General features: G+C 36.6%; 1 protein-coding gene across 8 annotated transcripts in view; it reads left to right on the plus strand.

Moving 5' to 3' along the window:
• Window positions 1-13,213, plus strand: part of MBNL1 (muscleblind like splicing regulator 1) — a 152,544-nt gene extending 139,331 nt beyond the window's left edge. For 4 of the 8 annotated variants that reach the window (XM_004709027.2, XM_004709029.2, XM_045297766.1 and 1 more), the window contains 4 exons: window positions 3,707-3,742; window positions 4,443-4,537; window positions 7,508-7,582; window positions 9,782-13,213. In XM_004709027.2, the coding sequence (XP_004709084.1) occupies window positions 3,707-3,742; window positions 4,443-4,537; window positions 7,508-7,564 (188 nt within the window). In that variant the 3' untranslated portion in view covers window positions 7,565-7,582; window positions 9,782-13,213. The remainder of the gene's footprint in view (window positions 1-3,706; window positions 3,743-4,442; window positions 4,538-7,507; window positions 7,583-9,781) is intronic. The other 4 variants (XM_004709028.2, XM_004709034.3, XM_045297764.1 and 1 more) reach the window with 3 other exon arrangements.
• The last annotated feature ends 520 nt before the right edge of the window (window positions 13,214-13,733 follow it).

Consider the following 13,733-nt stretch of genomic DNA (forward strand, 5'->3'; position numbering starts at 1 on the left):
TTATAAGTTTGCTTTAAGCATTTTCAGCTTTGGCTTACATTACAACTCTATTAGAAATAAACAAAAGGCCACGACATTGTTTAAAGCGCTGGCAGGGAGAAGGGCTTATTTTTACAGAAAGAGGGAAAAACAGAGATAGCATGCAACTATCTTGTCATTTTTTAAAATCTGTAACATTAGTGAACAAGGTTAATGGAGACCTAGTACTGTGACTGGGGTGCAGAAGGGGTGGGCAGTGGAAGAGTTCACCTTCCATGCCAGAGACCGAGGTTCAGTTCCCGGACAGTGCAGTTCTAAAGCAGTCCCCACTCCATATTTCATCTGAAGCTTGTGCTTTCAGACAAAAACAAGCTTGGAAAAAAGCCCTAACCACCCACTTTTGAACAATCAGACAATGAAAACCCCATGGATCGCCACAGTTTAATGCATTTGTGCATGGAGTAGGCCGAGTCAGAGCTGACAGGAAGGCAGCCAACAGAAGACTGACTATCAATCAGTCACGAAAACTCAGAGTTGAGTTTGAAATCTCACGCTTTCATGAATTATATTCTTCCTATAATTTGTGTTTATTTCTGGAGGGTTTGGAGGGAGTGGAGGCCTGTAAACATATATATATGTTTACGCAGAATTTTGTTTACATGACCTTTAAACATAACATTGGTAACATATTCCATGAAAGTACTTTTACAGATCTAAGAGTTTAAAATACTGCCTGGAATGTAGTAAGTGCTCTGCAAGTGTTACTCCTTTCTTAATGGAAAAGTTTGAATAGAAACAGGAATCCATTTTATGAAGTGGCTATTTTCATGAAATCATATTTGGGAGAAATTCAACTGATCATGAATTTTTAGCTCTAGAATGATATAAATTATTGTTTTAAAGACCCTAAATCAGCATTATTGTTCTTCCATTTAGTAAACCTACACAGGTCTGAATTGCATCTAAAGCCTAACCTTCTACCAAATCTCCGTAATTGTCACTCTCTCCTACATCTTCCATTTCCGGAAGTAGTTTTTAATCATGCATACATCTCATTTTTAAAATCACCAGGCTAGTTGTTTTTTCCTGCAGCTTTATACAAGAGATCGATTATAGCATTTAATTTTAAAAGTCATGTAATTAAAGAAACTCAGTCTTCAGAAACATGCCACCCTTCTTTGCAGATGTCTTTGTAGGAGAAATTTGAAGCTGATGAGCACATTCGGTTAAAATTTTCCTTGAGCTGAAAATTGAAGGAAAAGTTATATTGGCTATTTGTGTATAGTTATCAGTAAATCAACCCATTCGAAGTAAACATGTATTTTATGGTCATTTCAAAAGTGAATTTTGCTTTTTGGTAAGTGGGTCCTACAGCATTACGTCTTCATATTTGTGAGTTGTTGCACCCTGGCTAGTATTTCCATTGCTGCCTTATATTTCTTTGCTGCAAATCCCTTTCAAAACTGTGTGCATTGGTTATAATGTTAGTGAGAAAGATAACTCAAACTAAAATACAAATCATAAATGCTTTAGAGTTTTAGGAAGGGTAGTGTAGGTTAACTCATTTTCAGCATGTGCGGGCTTAATTATGCATGAGATGAAATACAATAGGCAAAGGTATAACATAATAATAATCCACTGTCTTTGAGTGCTTCCAACTCATAGTAGCTTTGTAAGACCACGTATAACCGCCCCCATGGGATTTCCAAAGCTGTAAATCTTTAAGGAATCAGCCAACCTCATATTTCTCACATGGAGCTGCTGTGGGTTCAAACCAATAGTTTTGTGCTTAAGCCAATGAGGCACATAGTGCTTAAGCCAATGAGGCACCAACGCAAAAAGCTCAAACCCATTGCCATTGTGGCTAGTGGGTTGGAGCCATCAGCCTTCCTGTTAGGCAGTCCCACGCCTACCCAACAGTGTCAGCGGTGTTCTTTTAACAATAAAATATTGAAGGCATATAATCTGTACCATAGTTCAATTAGCTTTCCCATCCTTTGAATACCACGTTTTAAAATTTATCCTTGCATCCTGTCTTCCCCAAACCTACCACCCTAACATGAGAGAGATCATGACTTCATAGGATCACACCCAGTATTAAATTTTGCCTGCTCTACTGTCTCCAGCTAACTTCTTTGTGTTGTTACTAGTTTGTTGCTCTTGTCTTTCTCAAGGTCTTTGACTCAGTAGTAGTAGCAAATGACATAGCTCTTCAAGCGCACTAAACAGTGCCTGTAGATATAGTATTACTCCCTCTTTGAGGCTGCCGCCCTAGTTCCATTAACCAGTTTAATCACAGATCAGTGTGCTAATTGTGATAACAGACTAATTGCAGCTGTTAGAGACAGGCCCATGAAGTAATCCTGTTTCTCAATGGCCCCATTGTTTTGCAGAGTCATTACTGACAAGACCCAATTGGCAGATACTTTTCTAACAAATGTTCATTCCAGATGCTGCTAGTGTTTTTATATAGGCTGTGTGAGATTTAAATAGAAATAAAGAATATTGGATTTTAAAAAATCTACAAGTATAAATTTTAATCTCTTAGAACGAACAGTAGTTCAGCATATGGGAAAATGTTCTATACTTGGAAAAACAAATTGGATTTTCCAATGATGTCCATATGCCAAAGTAAGCAGTAGCTACTGTCACAGATTTAATACTTCTTGTTACTTATCATAGTGGAAAAAATGTGTACATTATTGCTAACACCTCATATGTGTTCTGTGTAACTTTATTATCTCCCACTCAGTGTTTCATTAAAGTCTAATTAGCAAACATTCTGGCAAGCTTTTGTAGAACATTTCCTTCTTCAAGAATCCCTGGGTGGCGAATTCCCGAAATGAACACCAGCCTGCTTTCCCAGATACCCACAATGGCTATCAGTCTGAGCCCTAGAAATTAGCCCTCAGAATTTGTTCCCGACATTTCAACGCCTAATTTAGGAATAGGCAGAGGTGTTGCTCTTTTTCTATGCCTAGTACAGTGTTGCTTGGTGTCCCTGCCCTCACCCAAAGATGACCACTACCACACGCACATCCATTCAGTCACCATTACAATGAATAGGAAAAGAAAACCAAGGGATTGGAAGTGAGTGCTTTTAGGCTTGATTATCTTGTTAAGTCAGGTTTTCGCATTGAGGTATTTACAGTACAGTAATGTACTGTACAGTACAGTACAGACAGGAATCTCTGCTGAGGCACCCAATTTTACCACAAAAACTGCATTAAAAATGTGCTGAAAAACTAGGCTTATGTTCAAATATATAGGTAGAAGCTTAACAAATCATCTCGCTAATTACTTAGCATGCAATTAATCTAAAGAAAATGTGACTATACCCCCATGTTAAAGCCCAAGAACAAAGCAGCCAGTGGGGTAGTAACCAGATTGAAATAAAAGCAACCTACAATATTATTTGTTAAAAGAATGAAGAGGGTGTAAACACCCCACCCCCGTCCCCTTAATTTTACTTGTACGCAGCAATTAAGAGAAACAAAGTGTACCAGCACACAGTTAAGCCAGCTTGTATTCTTCACTGGAGACCAGTTCTGATTGATCACTGTGCTATTGTATGAATTGATTGTGCTGACAGTTACATGCCACTGTTTCCCATAATAACAATTTTTCTTCTTTGTTCAAATGAATTTCCTAATTACACGTGTGATGGGATGTTTTAATTCTCTTCCCTTTTCCAATCCACCTTCCTGTTGCACTGCATGATGGGCAGGCTCAATATTGTGCATGACACCCGCTACAAGTGTTGGTAGGTGCAAGCTTTGTTTCTTGATTATCTTAAACCTGTGGTGCACCTCACAGCCCCTCAAAATCCACTGCGAAGTTTAACGTGTATCTATTGGGCAAGTCCATTTCCCTTTTACTAACACCTGTCAATTAAATGCCATTTCCTATTTAATTGACACGGACTCACATAAAGGTTTTCTTTACACAACAGTTTCCTTTTGTCACCTTTGGTGGATTTTGATTGGACTATGAGTTCTGGTGTGTAAAAAACAAAACAAAACAAGCTATCTCGTAAAGTGATAAACTATACTTTTTAACAACCGTAAATAAGAAAACAGACTTTCAAATGGATAACTGTATGTATATGAATAAATGGATAACTGTATTTTGACTTAGATTTTTAATGTTTGACTTTTAGCACTATATAAAATTCTTGTTTTGACTTAGCAAATTAAGCCTGTTTGTGTAAATTTTCTTGATTTGATGGTAACAAGCTTTTTTCCCTCCCCTTTTTTTTCCTTCTTTCATCCCCTCTCCCTTTCTTTCCTTGGAATGTTGTCCTGCTTTGCGCTGCGATTGCATGTCACTCGCTGGTGATGATGCCCGTCACATGGCTTACTGCTGTGATAAATACCATGCCCAATTATCTACTCCATGTTGCCATGGTTTCCATATTGCTGCACTCTTCTGTATGTTTGCTTATATGATTTTCCCTCCGAAAGTTCCCATGGTGCACGGTGCTACGCCAGCCACTGTGTCCGCAGCAACAACATCTGCCACAAGTGTTCCCTTCGCTGCAACAGCCACAGCCAACCAGGTTTGCTAATTTACAGCTTTGTTTCTTAAAAACCAATTCTAATAGGACTCAATCCAACAGCCCTTACCCACATGGCTTGCCCATTGAGGTCAGTGGGAATCGACTGTCCGTGAGGGCTGTGGAGGGTGCTTTAATAAGCATGGGGTTCAAAGATACCTCTTGTTGGCCTACACATTCTTTCTATGACGAGCAGCAGAATGCTTTTGATGCCATTAGAAGTGCTCCAGAGTTGTCGCAGCTCTATTTCTGAAGCTACTAAAATGATATTTACACAAGCAATTCTCATTTTGTCTCAACCAACCATGTAGGTATTTTGACAGATAAAAAATGTAGGCAATCTTTAGATTTGTATTAAAAGTAAAAAATTGGTTTAAAAATGTTTCAGTTCTCACTAAAAATCTTAGTGAGATGAAAAATATTTGAATTGATTACAAATGCCACAGATGACCACTCTTGTAAATAGAGTTCCTTGTTTAATATTGTAATAGCTTTGCTTATTTGATAAGCATATTGCATATTCAAAATGAAGCTTTGTACAGCACCTTCAAGGTTCGATGCTTAATTCCTTACGTGAAAAAAATACTCAGTGCTCTTATTCCTAGAATTACCCTAAATAAAAGTTTCAAACTTTAAGAGAAAAAAAAATGAAAATAAATCAAATATGGTCGATTGACAGTCACTCTATATTCCATAAAGTTTTACAGGGTACCTGTGATGCAAGAAACTTTTGAAAGGAATCTGGGTCAGAAATTTAAACTTCTTAGTATATAAGACTATTTAAAAAATTTAAATGTTAATTTAAAATATTTAAAATTTAAAGATTAACCTTGATTCAGCTAGTGTTTATTTAAAATAAGTTTCAGAAAGCTACTGGCTAAATCAGAGTTATTGGTGTATGCAAGTGGATTTTTGGCTTGACTGTAGATGTGGTTATTATGAAACCAAAGTTCCATAGGGGTAATATAGTACGACAAAATTTAGAGCCAAACCTCATTTCCGATAACACACTGGTTAAGGAAAATATAGCCAACTGCAACTGCAGAGAGCCAGTATCAGCAAGGAATTAAGAGTTTGTCCCTGGGAAAGAGAAGACCGATTAAAAGCCGTTTATGTTCGTAGCCATTGGTCCGAATGAAGGAGCTACCTTGGTGGCTGCAACATGCCAAGTAATGTCAACAAAAATAGGAAGCACTTACTGTAGCTCTTAGCAATTTTCAAAAGCAGTATGTAAAATGCATTTATTTTAAAGTTTCCAACAAGCTTTAAATATCTCTTGGCAGAGAATCATTAGTTTTACAGAAGCTTGTCAAAATAGCCGTGGATTTACGCTAAAACATCCAACTCATTTACAAGAATGCTAGCTCATGCATATGTGGCATGTTAGTAAGTAATCTACAGCAGAAATTTCCTAATGGATTCCATGCAATCCATTTATGGTGCAGATCAATGAAGCTGAACTCTCTTTTGTGTACCATGTATGACTGTAGAATTGCTGGTGTAAGCAGAACTATAGCAAAGCAAATTTCAACATGCCCTTGGCCATCTGGGTTGTGAGGGACACTTTACTTCTCGCATTGTGCTGTGACCATTTCATGCATAATCTTGGGTCTTCGTACTGTTTTATAACCAAAAGGAAAAGGGAATGGATATATATATATATACACACACACATATATTATATCTACATATGCATACAAATGTATATGCCTACGGTACATTAGCAATGCTGGAAATAGCTGATGCTACCAATGCAGCCTGCATGCATGCAGAAGTTTATAGCTGGCCCTCCATCTGCATCGATTGGTGTTGAAGGCCCTTGGTATGTTTCGACAGCCCCATCCTTGATGCTTCTACACTGTTGGGTGCAGCATCCTGTCCTGCAGCAGCAGGAAACATGGTATGAGAAGCTTCATTATGCTTGGAGCACATTTCCGTGCCACTTGCCAATGCTGTAAAATTGTGTAAAGGTGTCAGCTGAGGGAGGTGAATAAAATAGGGACATGCTAATGTACACTCCAGTGAGGAGTGGGGTATGTTGAGTTCGCCTAGGACTTCTAAACTGAAACAAACAAATGCCCTTGCGCAAGTGATTTCGTTATTCCCCCATTAACATTGCTGAAATTCCAGCAGCGCCATTTTGTAGAGGAAGATGCTTAAGTAGAGTGTGGTTACGTACTTTGCCCAAGGCCGCTAGCCTGAAATTGGACTGCTAGTGTTAAAACCCGTGTTCCTCCTCCTCCAGTCACCTCCATCAAGCTTGCTGCTCCTGCCTGTGAGCACGCCGCCATCATTTGGGGGCTGAGGAGAATCAGGCTACAGATGTGAAGTTCTTGGCTTCTGGAACTCTTGGAATAAGTCATGTTGATTTTCATTGCTTAGTACAGTTTCTCACATGTTCGCTAATTCTCTTGCCCTTTTAAAAAACAATGAATTTTGCAATCAGAACTCAGAAATATATATATTTACATATATATATTTGCCAGTACCTTATGCTCTTACATAGCTCTTTGGAGTTACTCCTTTTAAATTTTTGCCTGGTATTTTTTATTTGTGGGGAAAAAGGCACAGTAAGTTGAATGGACTTGTTAGAAATGAGTTGCAAAAATAGACAAGACAGGCCTACCCTTATTTTTGGATTACTAACTAACTGAAACCACAGGTGTGTGAGTGTGTATGTGTGTAGGCCAACAAAAAGGACTTCTTTTAATTATTGCTCTGCATGAATTTTTGGTAGTTGAACTTCTCTTACTTCCTCAAATGTGGTAACATTTATAGAAGCGTACGTAACACATTTTTTCAAATTGCTACTTCGGCAAGTTGATAATAACGTACTATTATGTTGACTAGATAAGTACTATCGCCTCACAGCTGTTTTACTTTTTGTTGAAAATTGAATCTTAAAATGTTTTCATCTCTTAGTAGTTGGCTTGCTTGCATGAATCATTCATTAAATAATTTTTTGTTTGATAGATACCCATAATATCTGCCGAACATCTGACTAGCCACAAGTATGTTACCCAGATGTAGAAATTTCATCACTAAACAGTAAGTTAATTGTATAAGATATAGTTTTGTCTTTATGGTAACCTTTTGTGGATAGCAGTTATATGATATATTTATGAAAAATATCTCCCCCCAAATAGATAGAATATGTATATGTAGTTCACACCTTTTTTTGGATGGTTTATGAAAAATATTATCACATTAAGTTTTGGTAAGTTTGTTAATAGCACATAAATGAAAACAGTACTAAGACAAAATAGTTTTTGCTTTCATTTCCTATTAGAAATACATACAAGCATTTTGTTTGACATAGTTGTATGTTTATGGTAGCTTTTTAAGGATAAAAGTTGTATGACGCATATATGAGAAATACAACAAAAAGTAGATGAAACATTTATATGCAACTCACACTTTTACAACTATGACTAACAAACCAAACTATGACTGAAGGCTAAATGGAGGATTGTGGTTGGCAACCTTTTTGTTAAAGAGCCAGTGCATACAGATACTTGGGGATATGTGGGGCATGAGGTATGTGTTATAATTATTTGTATTGTAACTACTCAACTCTGTTGTAGCACCATATAAAATCAGGCTGAAAAAAAATGTGTAAGTGAATGAGCTTGTTGTTCCGATAACATTTTATTTATAGATAGGGGCAGCAGGTCAAGTTTGGCTCATAGGAAGTAGTGTGTTGACCTGCTAACCCCTGTTCACCCTCCACAGTTCACCCTCCACAGTTATCTCATTGTAAAGAGCCTGACTTTAAGTCTGTTTGCAGGAGCCCTGGTGGTGTAGTGGTTTCACATTGGGCTACGATCTGCATGTTCAAAACCACCAGCAGCTCCATGGGAGAAAGACTGGGCTTTCTGCTCTGTAAATAGTTAGTCTCAGAGACCCACGGGGGCACCATGTGTCGACATTGACTCAGTGGCATCACGCTTGGTTAAGTCTATTTAAACACTGACATAAACACTGACACATTACAGCCACATCCAAATCAACATTAGCCGGTTCAGATAGTCACTTAGAAGACCATACGTAATTCTAAGCAGAATTTGATAGTCATTTGAAAAAGAAATGACACTTCTTCTGAGAAGTCTGGTATTTAAAATGCTGCCAATGTTCACTCTATTATTGAAATGTCTTTTTGTCCATTTCTTAAGCTTTTTCAATGCAGTTCTGGGAAAAGGTCTAATTTTTCTGATCAGTGACCGTGTTTTTGCAAGAAGCAAATAACTTTGTGGTGTATACTTTCAGCGTTCTCCGTGTGGCATGTCAAAAGCGTTTTAAGCTTTTAGCGTCCATTGGGTCTGTTCTGCACACACATCCATAGGTAGCTGTGCGCTCATCCCTAGAGGTCACCACAGTTGGGAAGTGTTGCTGAGTGACAGTAAGTTCCTCGGTGAGGAGCAGTTCAGTGTCTTTGCCTCTTCTCCAGCAGACCCATGGTGTCCTTTCTGTCCATTTGAAAACACGATTGCTCATTTTCATGAGGAGTTACAATATTTAAGCTGGTTTTTAGTTCCAAAAAATGAGGATATATTTTATTCCTAAGGTCGCATTCTAAAGCATCCCCGGACTAGACAAATATCATATTGAAAATTGGGCTCATTAAACTATAATGGCATTGTAAAACCTAATAAACTTTAATTAAATAAGAGCATAAGGAATACTGCTCATTTTTCTCAGCTTGAAGAAGAAAAAAGTTCATAACCTTTTAATTATGCCATACAGCCTCTTAAAGTAGTATTCTTTCTTTTTTGAACACAGAATGTACTAATCTCGCACCCAAACTTTGTGAACCCTGTTTTGTAGAACTTAATGTTACATGGATTTTAATTTTGTAGGTCAATTCCTAGCACAAGATTTGAAATTCACTAAACATTAGGAGAGAAGTAAAACAGCTTTAAATTCTTCTACAATGCTTCTGTTAAAAACGGACTCTACTACTCCATGCCCTTCGGTTCTGCAATTGCATATTTGTTATCTTGGTTTTGGCTTGGGTAATTTTAGAGCAAAGTACAGTGAACTGTGTATCTCACTTCATTCCCATAGAGATGGACGGCACATTTAGATTCATTTCCACTTGTGACGTGCTTTGGTTTGCTTTTACATGCAGATAAAGATACATGCAAACACTCTAAAAAACACTTGAACACTTTCGTAGCAAATACATCTTGGGGAGATGCCTTTAGATATTGTTTGTTTTAATACAGATTGTTTCTTTCCCCCTTGCAGATCATCCTGAAGAGGAAAGGACAGTGTGCTTGGTTAGAGTAAAGGACAAGGTCATTAGCCATATTGTATATATTGTCAAGCAACACACACAAAAATCCCTCAGCCACAAGACATCCACATATTTGCATGTTAACCAGAAGAAAAGACAACATGGAAATCCACTGCACACTGTTGCCTATACACTTTGTAAATTTAATTGATAATTCGTGCTGAGGTGATATTACTGTCTAAAAGAACAACATTGTCTTTCTTTTCTAGCACAGAGTTATGCATCCACAAATGCATACCTAGTTAATCTCCTCTATAGTCATGCCATCTTGAAAAGACAGACTATGGTGTAACCATGATTCTCTTATGTATTGGTACGTCTGTAGACCAAGATATAATTTTTAAAAAAATAAGTTTATTTCTTTCAAGGTTTACAAATAACAAAGGTGCACCTTGTATTTAAAATTGCCATTATAGATGAAAGAGTGCATGCACAGTCATTTTTGTTTAAGAGTAATATTTTTAATGTAATAGATTGTAAGACACGGTGAGGGAGGGATCTGACAGAGATGAATGTGCCAAGCAAAACCACAACTGTGTATCTTTTAAAGCACATCATGGCTTTAAGTACCATGTTGTTAAGGATTCTCATGAAGTGCCATAGACTGTACATCAAATTAGAGTATTATTTCTTCAGTGTTATTATTTTCAGAGCCACATTTTGTTGCTTATTTGCTAGTACTAATCAGTCAAAGGGCACCATTCTTCTTTTCTTTTCTTTTGAAACCAAAGCTGTCTCAGAAATGGCCAATTTAACCTTACAGTAACAATAGACAGCACAACACAAACTCTCAATACAGATAAACTCACGCATACTGGAGATATATAATAGATATATATATAAAATTATTTTAATGCATTGTAGGATAATATTTATGCATACTATACTGTGTAACATGTAATTCAAAAGGGATATGCCATTTCTGAGACACAATAACAAAAAACGTTTGAAGAAATTATTTTGCTTCTACTTATAGCCTCTGTCAGAAGTCACAAGACTATAAACGCTTTGCAGAAATGGTGTCACGTCTGCTTAAGTGTGTCCTCACGGTCACATTCAAAATAGTGACCCTAAACAAGAAGAAAGCAGCACTGTCATCAGATGCGTGATAAGCCAAAATATGACAATGGGAAATGTTTAATTAACCGAGTACTTGGGTGGGTTAAGTACATGGGTGAATTTTATATGTGATTTTTTTGTTTGTTTTGTTCAGATTAACTGCTTATAGCCTTAGAAAGCCTTTTAAAAATTAAAAACAAATAGATGTGCACTCAGTTTTTAAGAATGGATTCATCCAAAGGAATTCCTTTTTTGTGGTTTGGATGTCGCAGCTAGGAAAGGGTATTTTGCTCTGTTCAGCAGTTCTAAACATTGCTGAAGTAGGGGCCAGGTCACTGGTAGTCACAGTGTGGAATGGGAGAGGTGAAGGTTCGGTTATAGAACTTTCCATACTTCCAAGTTTACTGCAAGTTTTTATGCTTGAGAGAGATGCTTTTTAATATAAGACTGATGTGTTGATTTTAATGATTGTACTGTACATCTATTAAAGCCTTAGATTATTACATTACGGGTTGGAACCCATACCAATGTAATTTCAATCGTGTTAAGAGAGTAATGGTGACTTCACATGTTATTGTAGTTAGTTACATTATAGACTAGTACTTATTTTTCTTGTTGAAATGTAGTTTTTCATTTCCTACATTTATTAGATTTTCATTTTCTATTAACAATTGAATACCATTTCAGTTTATAGACTATTGTTTTATTAGATTTTACTGATGAATTTTTCAAAATACAAAAAAAAATTAAAGTAGTTTTCCTTCATAACATAACTCAGTTTTGAATTACATGTAGTGTCATATGACTATTCGTATTATTGTTAACTAAATGATTTATATTTTACTGATTTAATATTATAGTGTAAGAATGTCAGTCATTGTTAGTTCTTGTCTAGTTTTCATTAAAAGAACAAAGATCTTTTATATGGATATCCTATAAATATATAATCATTGCTAAGTAAAAAAAGTTAAGTTGTTGCTATTGCAACAATCCTGGCAGACAATTGAGTAATATTTTGATGATTTATTTTGTTTGTAATTAGTTATTATAAGAAGATCTAGATCCTAGATATTAGAATAAAATTTATTTTCTACTGTATCCATTTCAAATGTTAAAGTATTGTTTAATATTTTTGAAATCCCTGAATATCAGGCCTTGTTATAAATAAGCTGCATAATCAATAAATAGAACAAGGGACTTTTTGTTGATAATCCAAATACTCAAAGTTTACGTAATGAGAATTATAGCGTGTGTGCAAACTCTTGAGGGTTGATTATGCTGCAATTTAACATGTTGGAACGTCTAGAGAGAAGGTTGACTTTTTGCACTTCTGTATATAGTCAAAAGAGAGAAACCTGTATAATAGTAAGATCTTATTTTGAATAAAAACGTCTATAATTACAAGGAGTTTTGTTAAGGCTAATAAAATGACAGACTGAGCAAAAATGGCTTGCAAAAGTGGCACAGAGTTAGCACTCCATACCCCTCGAACATGTTGCTTTGCTTTTTGTGGACAGCTTGTAGTTTGCCAGGATTTTTTCAGCTGGAAAGATATGCCATCCTTCCAAGATCTCATGACTGACAAAAACTCCATTGGGCCAAATATGCCTGAAGATCATTACCAAAAATAGCAGGTACTTCAACCATTAAGGTGAAATCATGGATCAAATATTCCTTACATTTTTCAAAACTACTGCATGTTTAAAACTTCAGAAAAAAAAACACAAAAAACAAAAAAGCAAAAAAAAAAAAGAGAGAGAACTATCCTAAGGACATATATTATTCAAATCTGTTTCTGACGATTTCAATGGTTTCTTGTTCACAAAACGAAATCTTCAAAACTATTGACTGTCACAAAATTTGAATCATAAACAGGCAAACCAAACAGCACACCTTAGCTATAGTCGTTATGTGATTGTTATTTTAATTGTTGTAGGATCCTGTTCTTTCAGCAGGTGGGGGAAAAAAACATACACAGTTTAAATTTAATGGTTTTAATTTTCAACTCAGAAGCACTCAAAAGAGCAAAATGTGGTCTTGGGCACTTGTTTGAATGAATCCATGTACCCAGCCTCCCCCCCACTGGGTCAGAATGCTGCACTTATCAGCAACCTTACCACTTTCATCTGCAGAAAGGACAGGTGTGCTTGGTTTTACTATTATGTAATCACAACTTACTTTCTGCTTGTAGTTGCTTAAAATTATGTATTTTGTCTTGGGCTGCAATTTGTTTTATGCTTATTTTATTATTACTGCAGTAGTTGACTTTGCTGTATGGAAAAATAAAGTGAAATTGCCCTAATAAAACTTCTCTTTCTTAATTATATCTGTGTATCTGCGATTGAAGTGTCGGTTTTTTTTGCGCGTTTCATGTATTCATGCATGCTGCATATCTTTGTGGAGAGGTTGGCATGAAAATCTACTGCCCAGTTCTAACTATGATGCCAGGCAAGTATTGACTGCCTTTCTCCCTTAGTAGCCTTGCCACTGAGGGCGAGCTCTCTAAATCCTGGTGTGTTAGAATCACCCCCCTGCCCCGCCCCTCCCCATAACACTGTATATAAACTATAATTGACATAGGTTTAACTAGAAGATAAAAAGTATCGAAGAGAACTTCTATTACCAATTCTGAATCCTTGCTACACTGATTTTGAAACCTACCATTGATCTGGGCTGCCCCAGAGGACAATCACTGGAAATATGGCGATCTAAATAATTCAGTAATTAAATAGATGATGACACTGGATTCCGAGGGGTAAAATAGTGTACCCAAACACTCACACTTCTGGGCCAGACCAGGGCATACATCATGAGCAAGTATATATGCATGCACGTGAGTTTATA

This window comes from Echinops telfairi, unplaced genomic scaffold (assembly GCF_000313985.2).
Source record: "Echinops telfairi isolate 266 unplaced genomic scaffold, ASM31398v2 ScPeMD7_7421;HRSCAF=8459, whole genome shotgun sequence".
Lineage (NCBI taxonomy): Eukaryota > Metazoa > Chordata > Mammalia > Afrosoricida > Tenrecidae > Echinops > Echinops telfairi.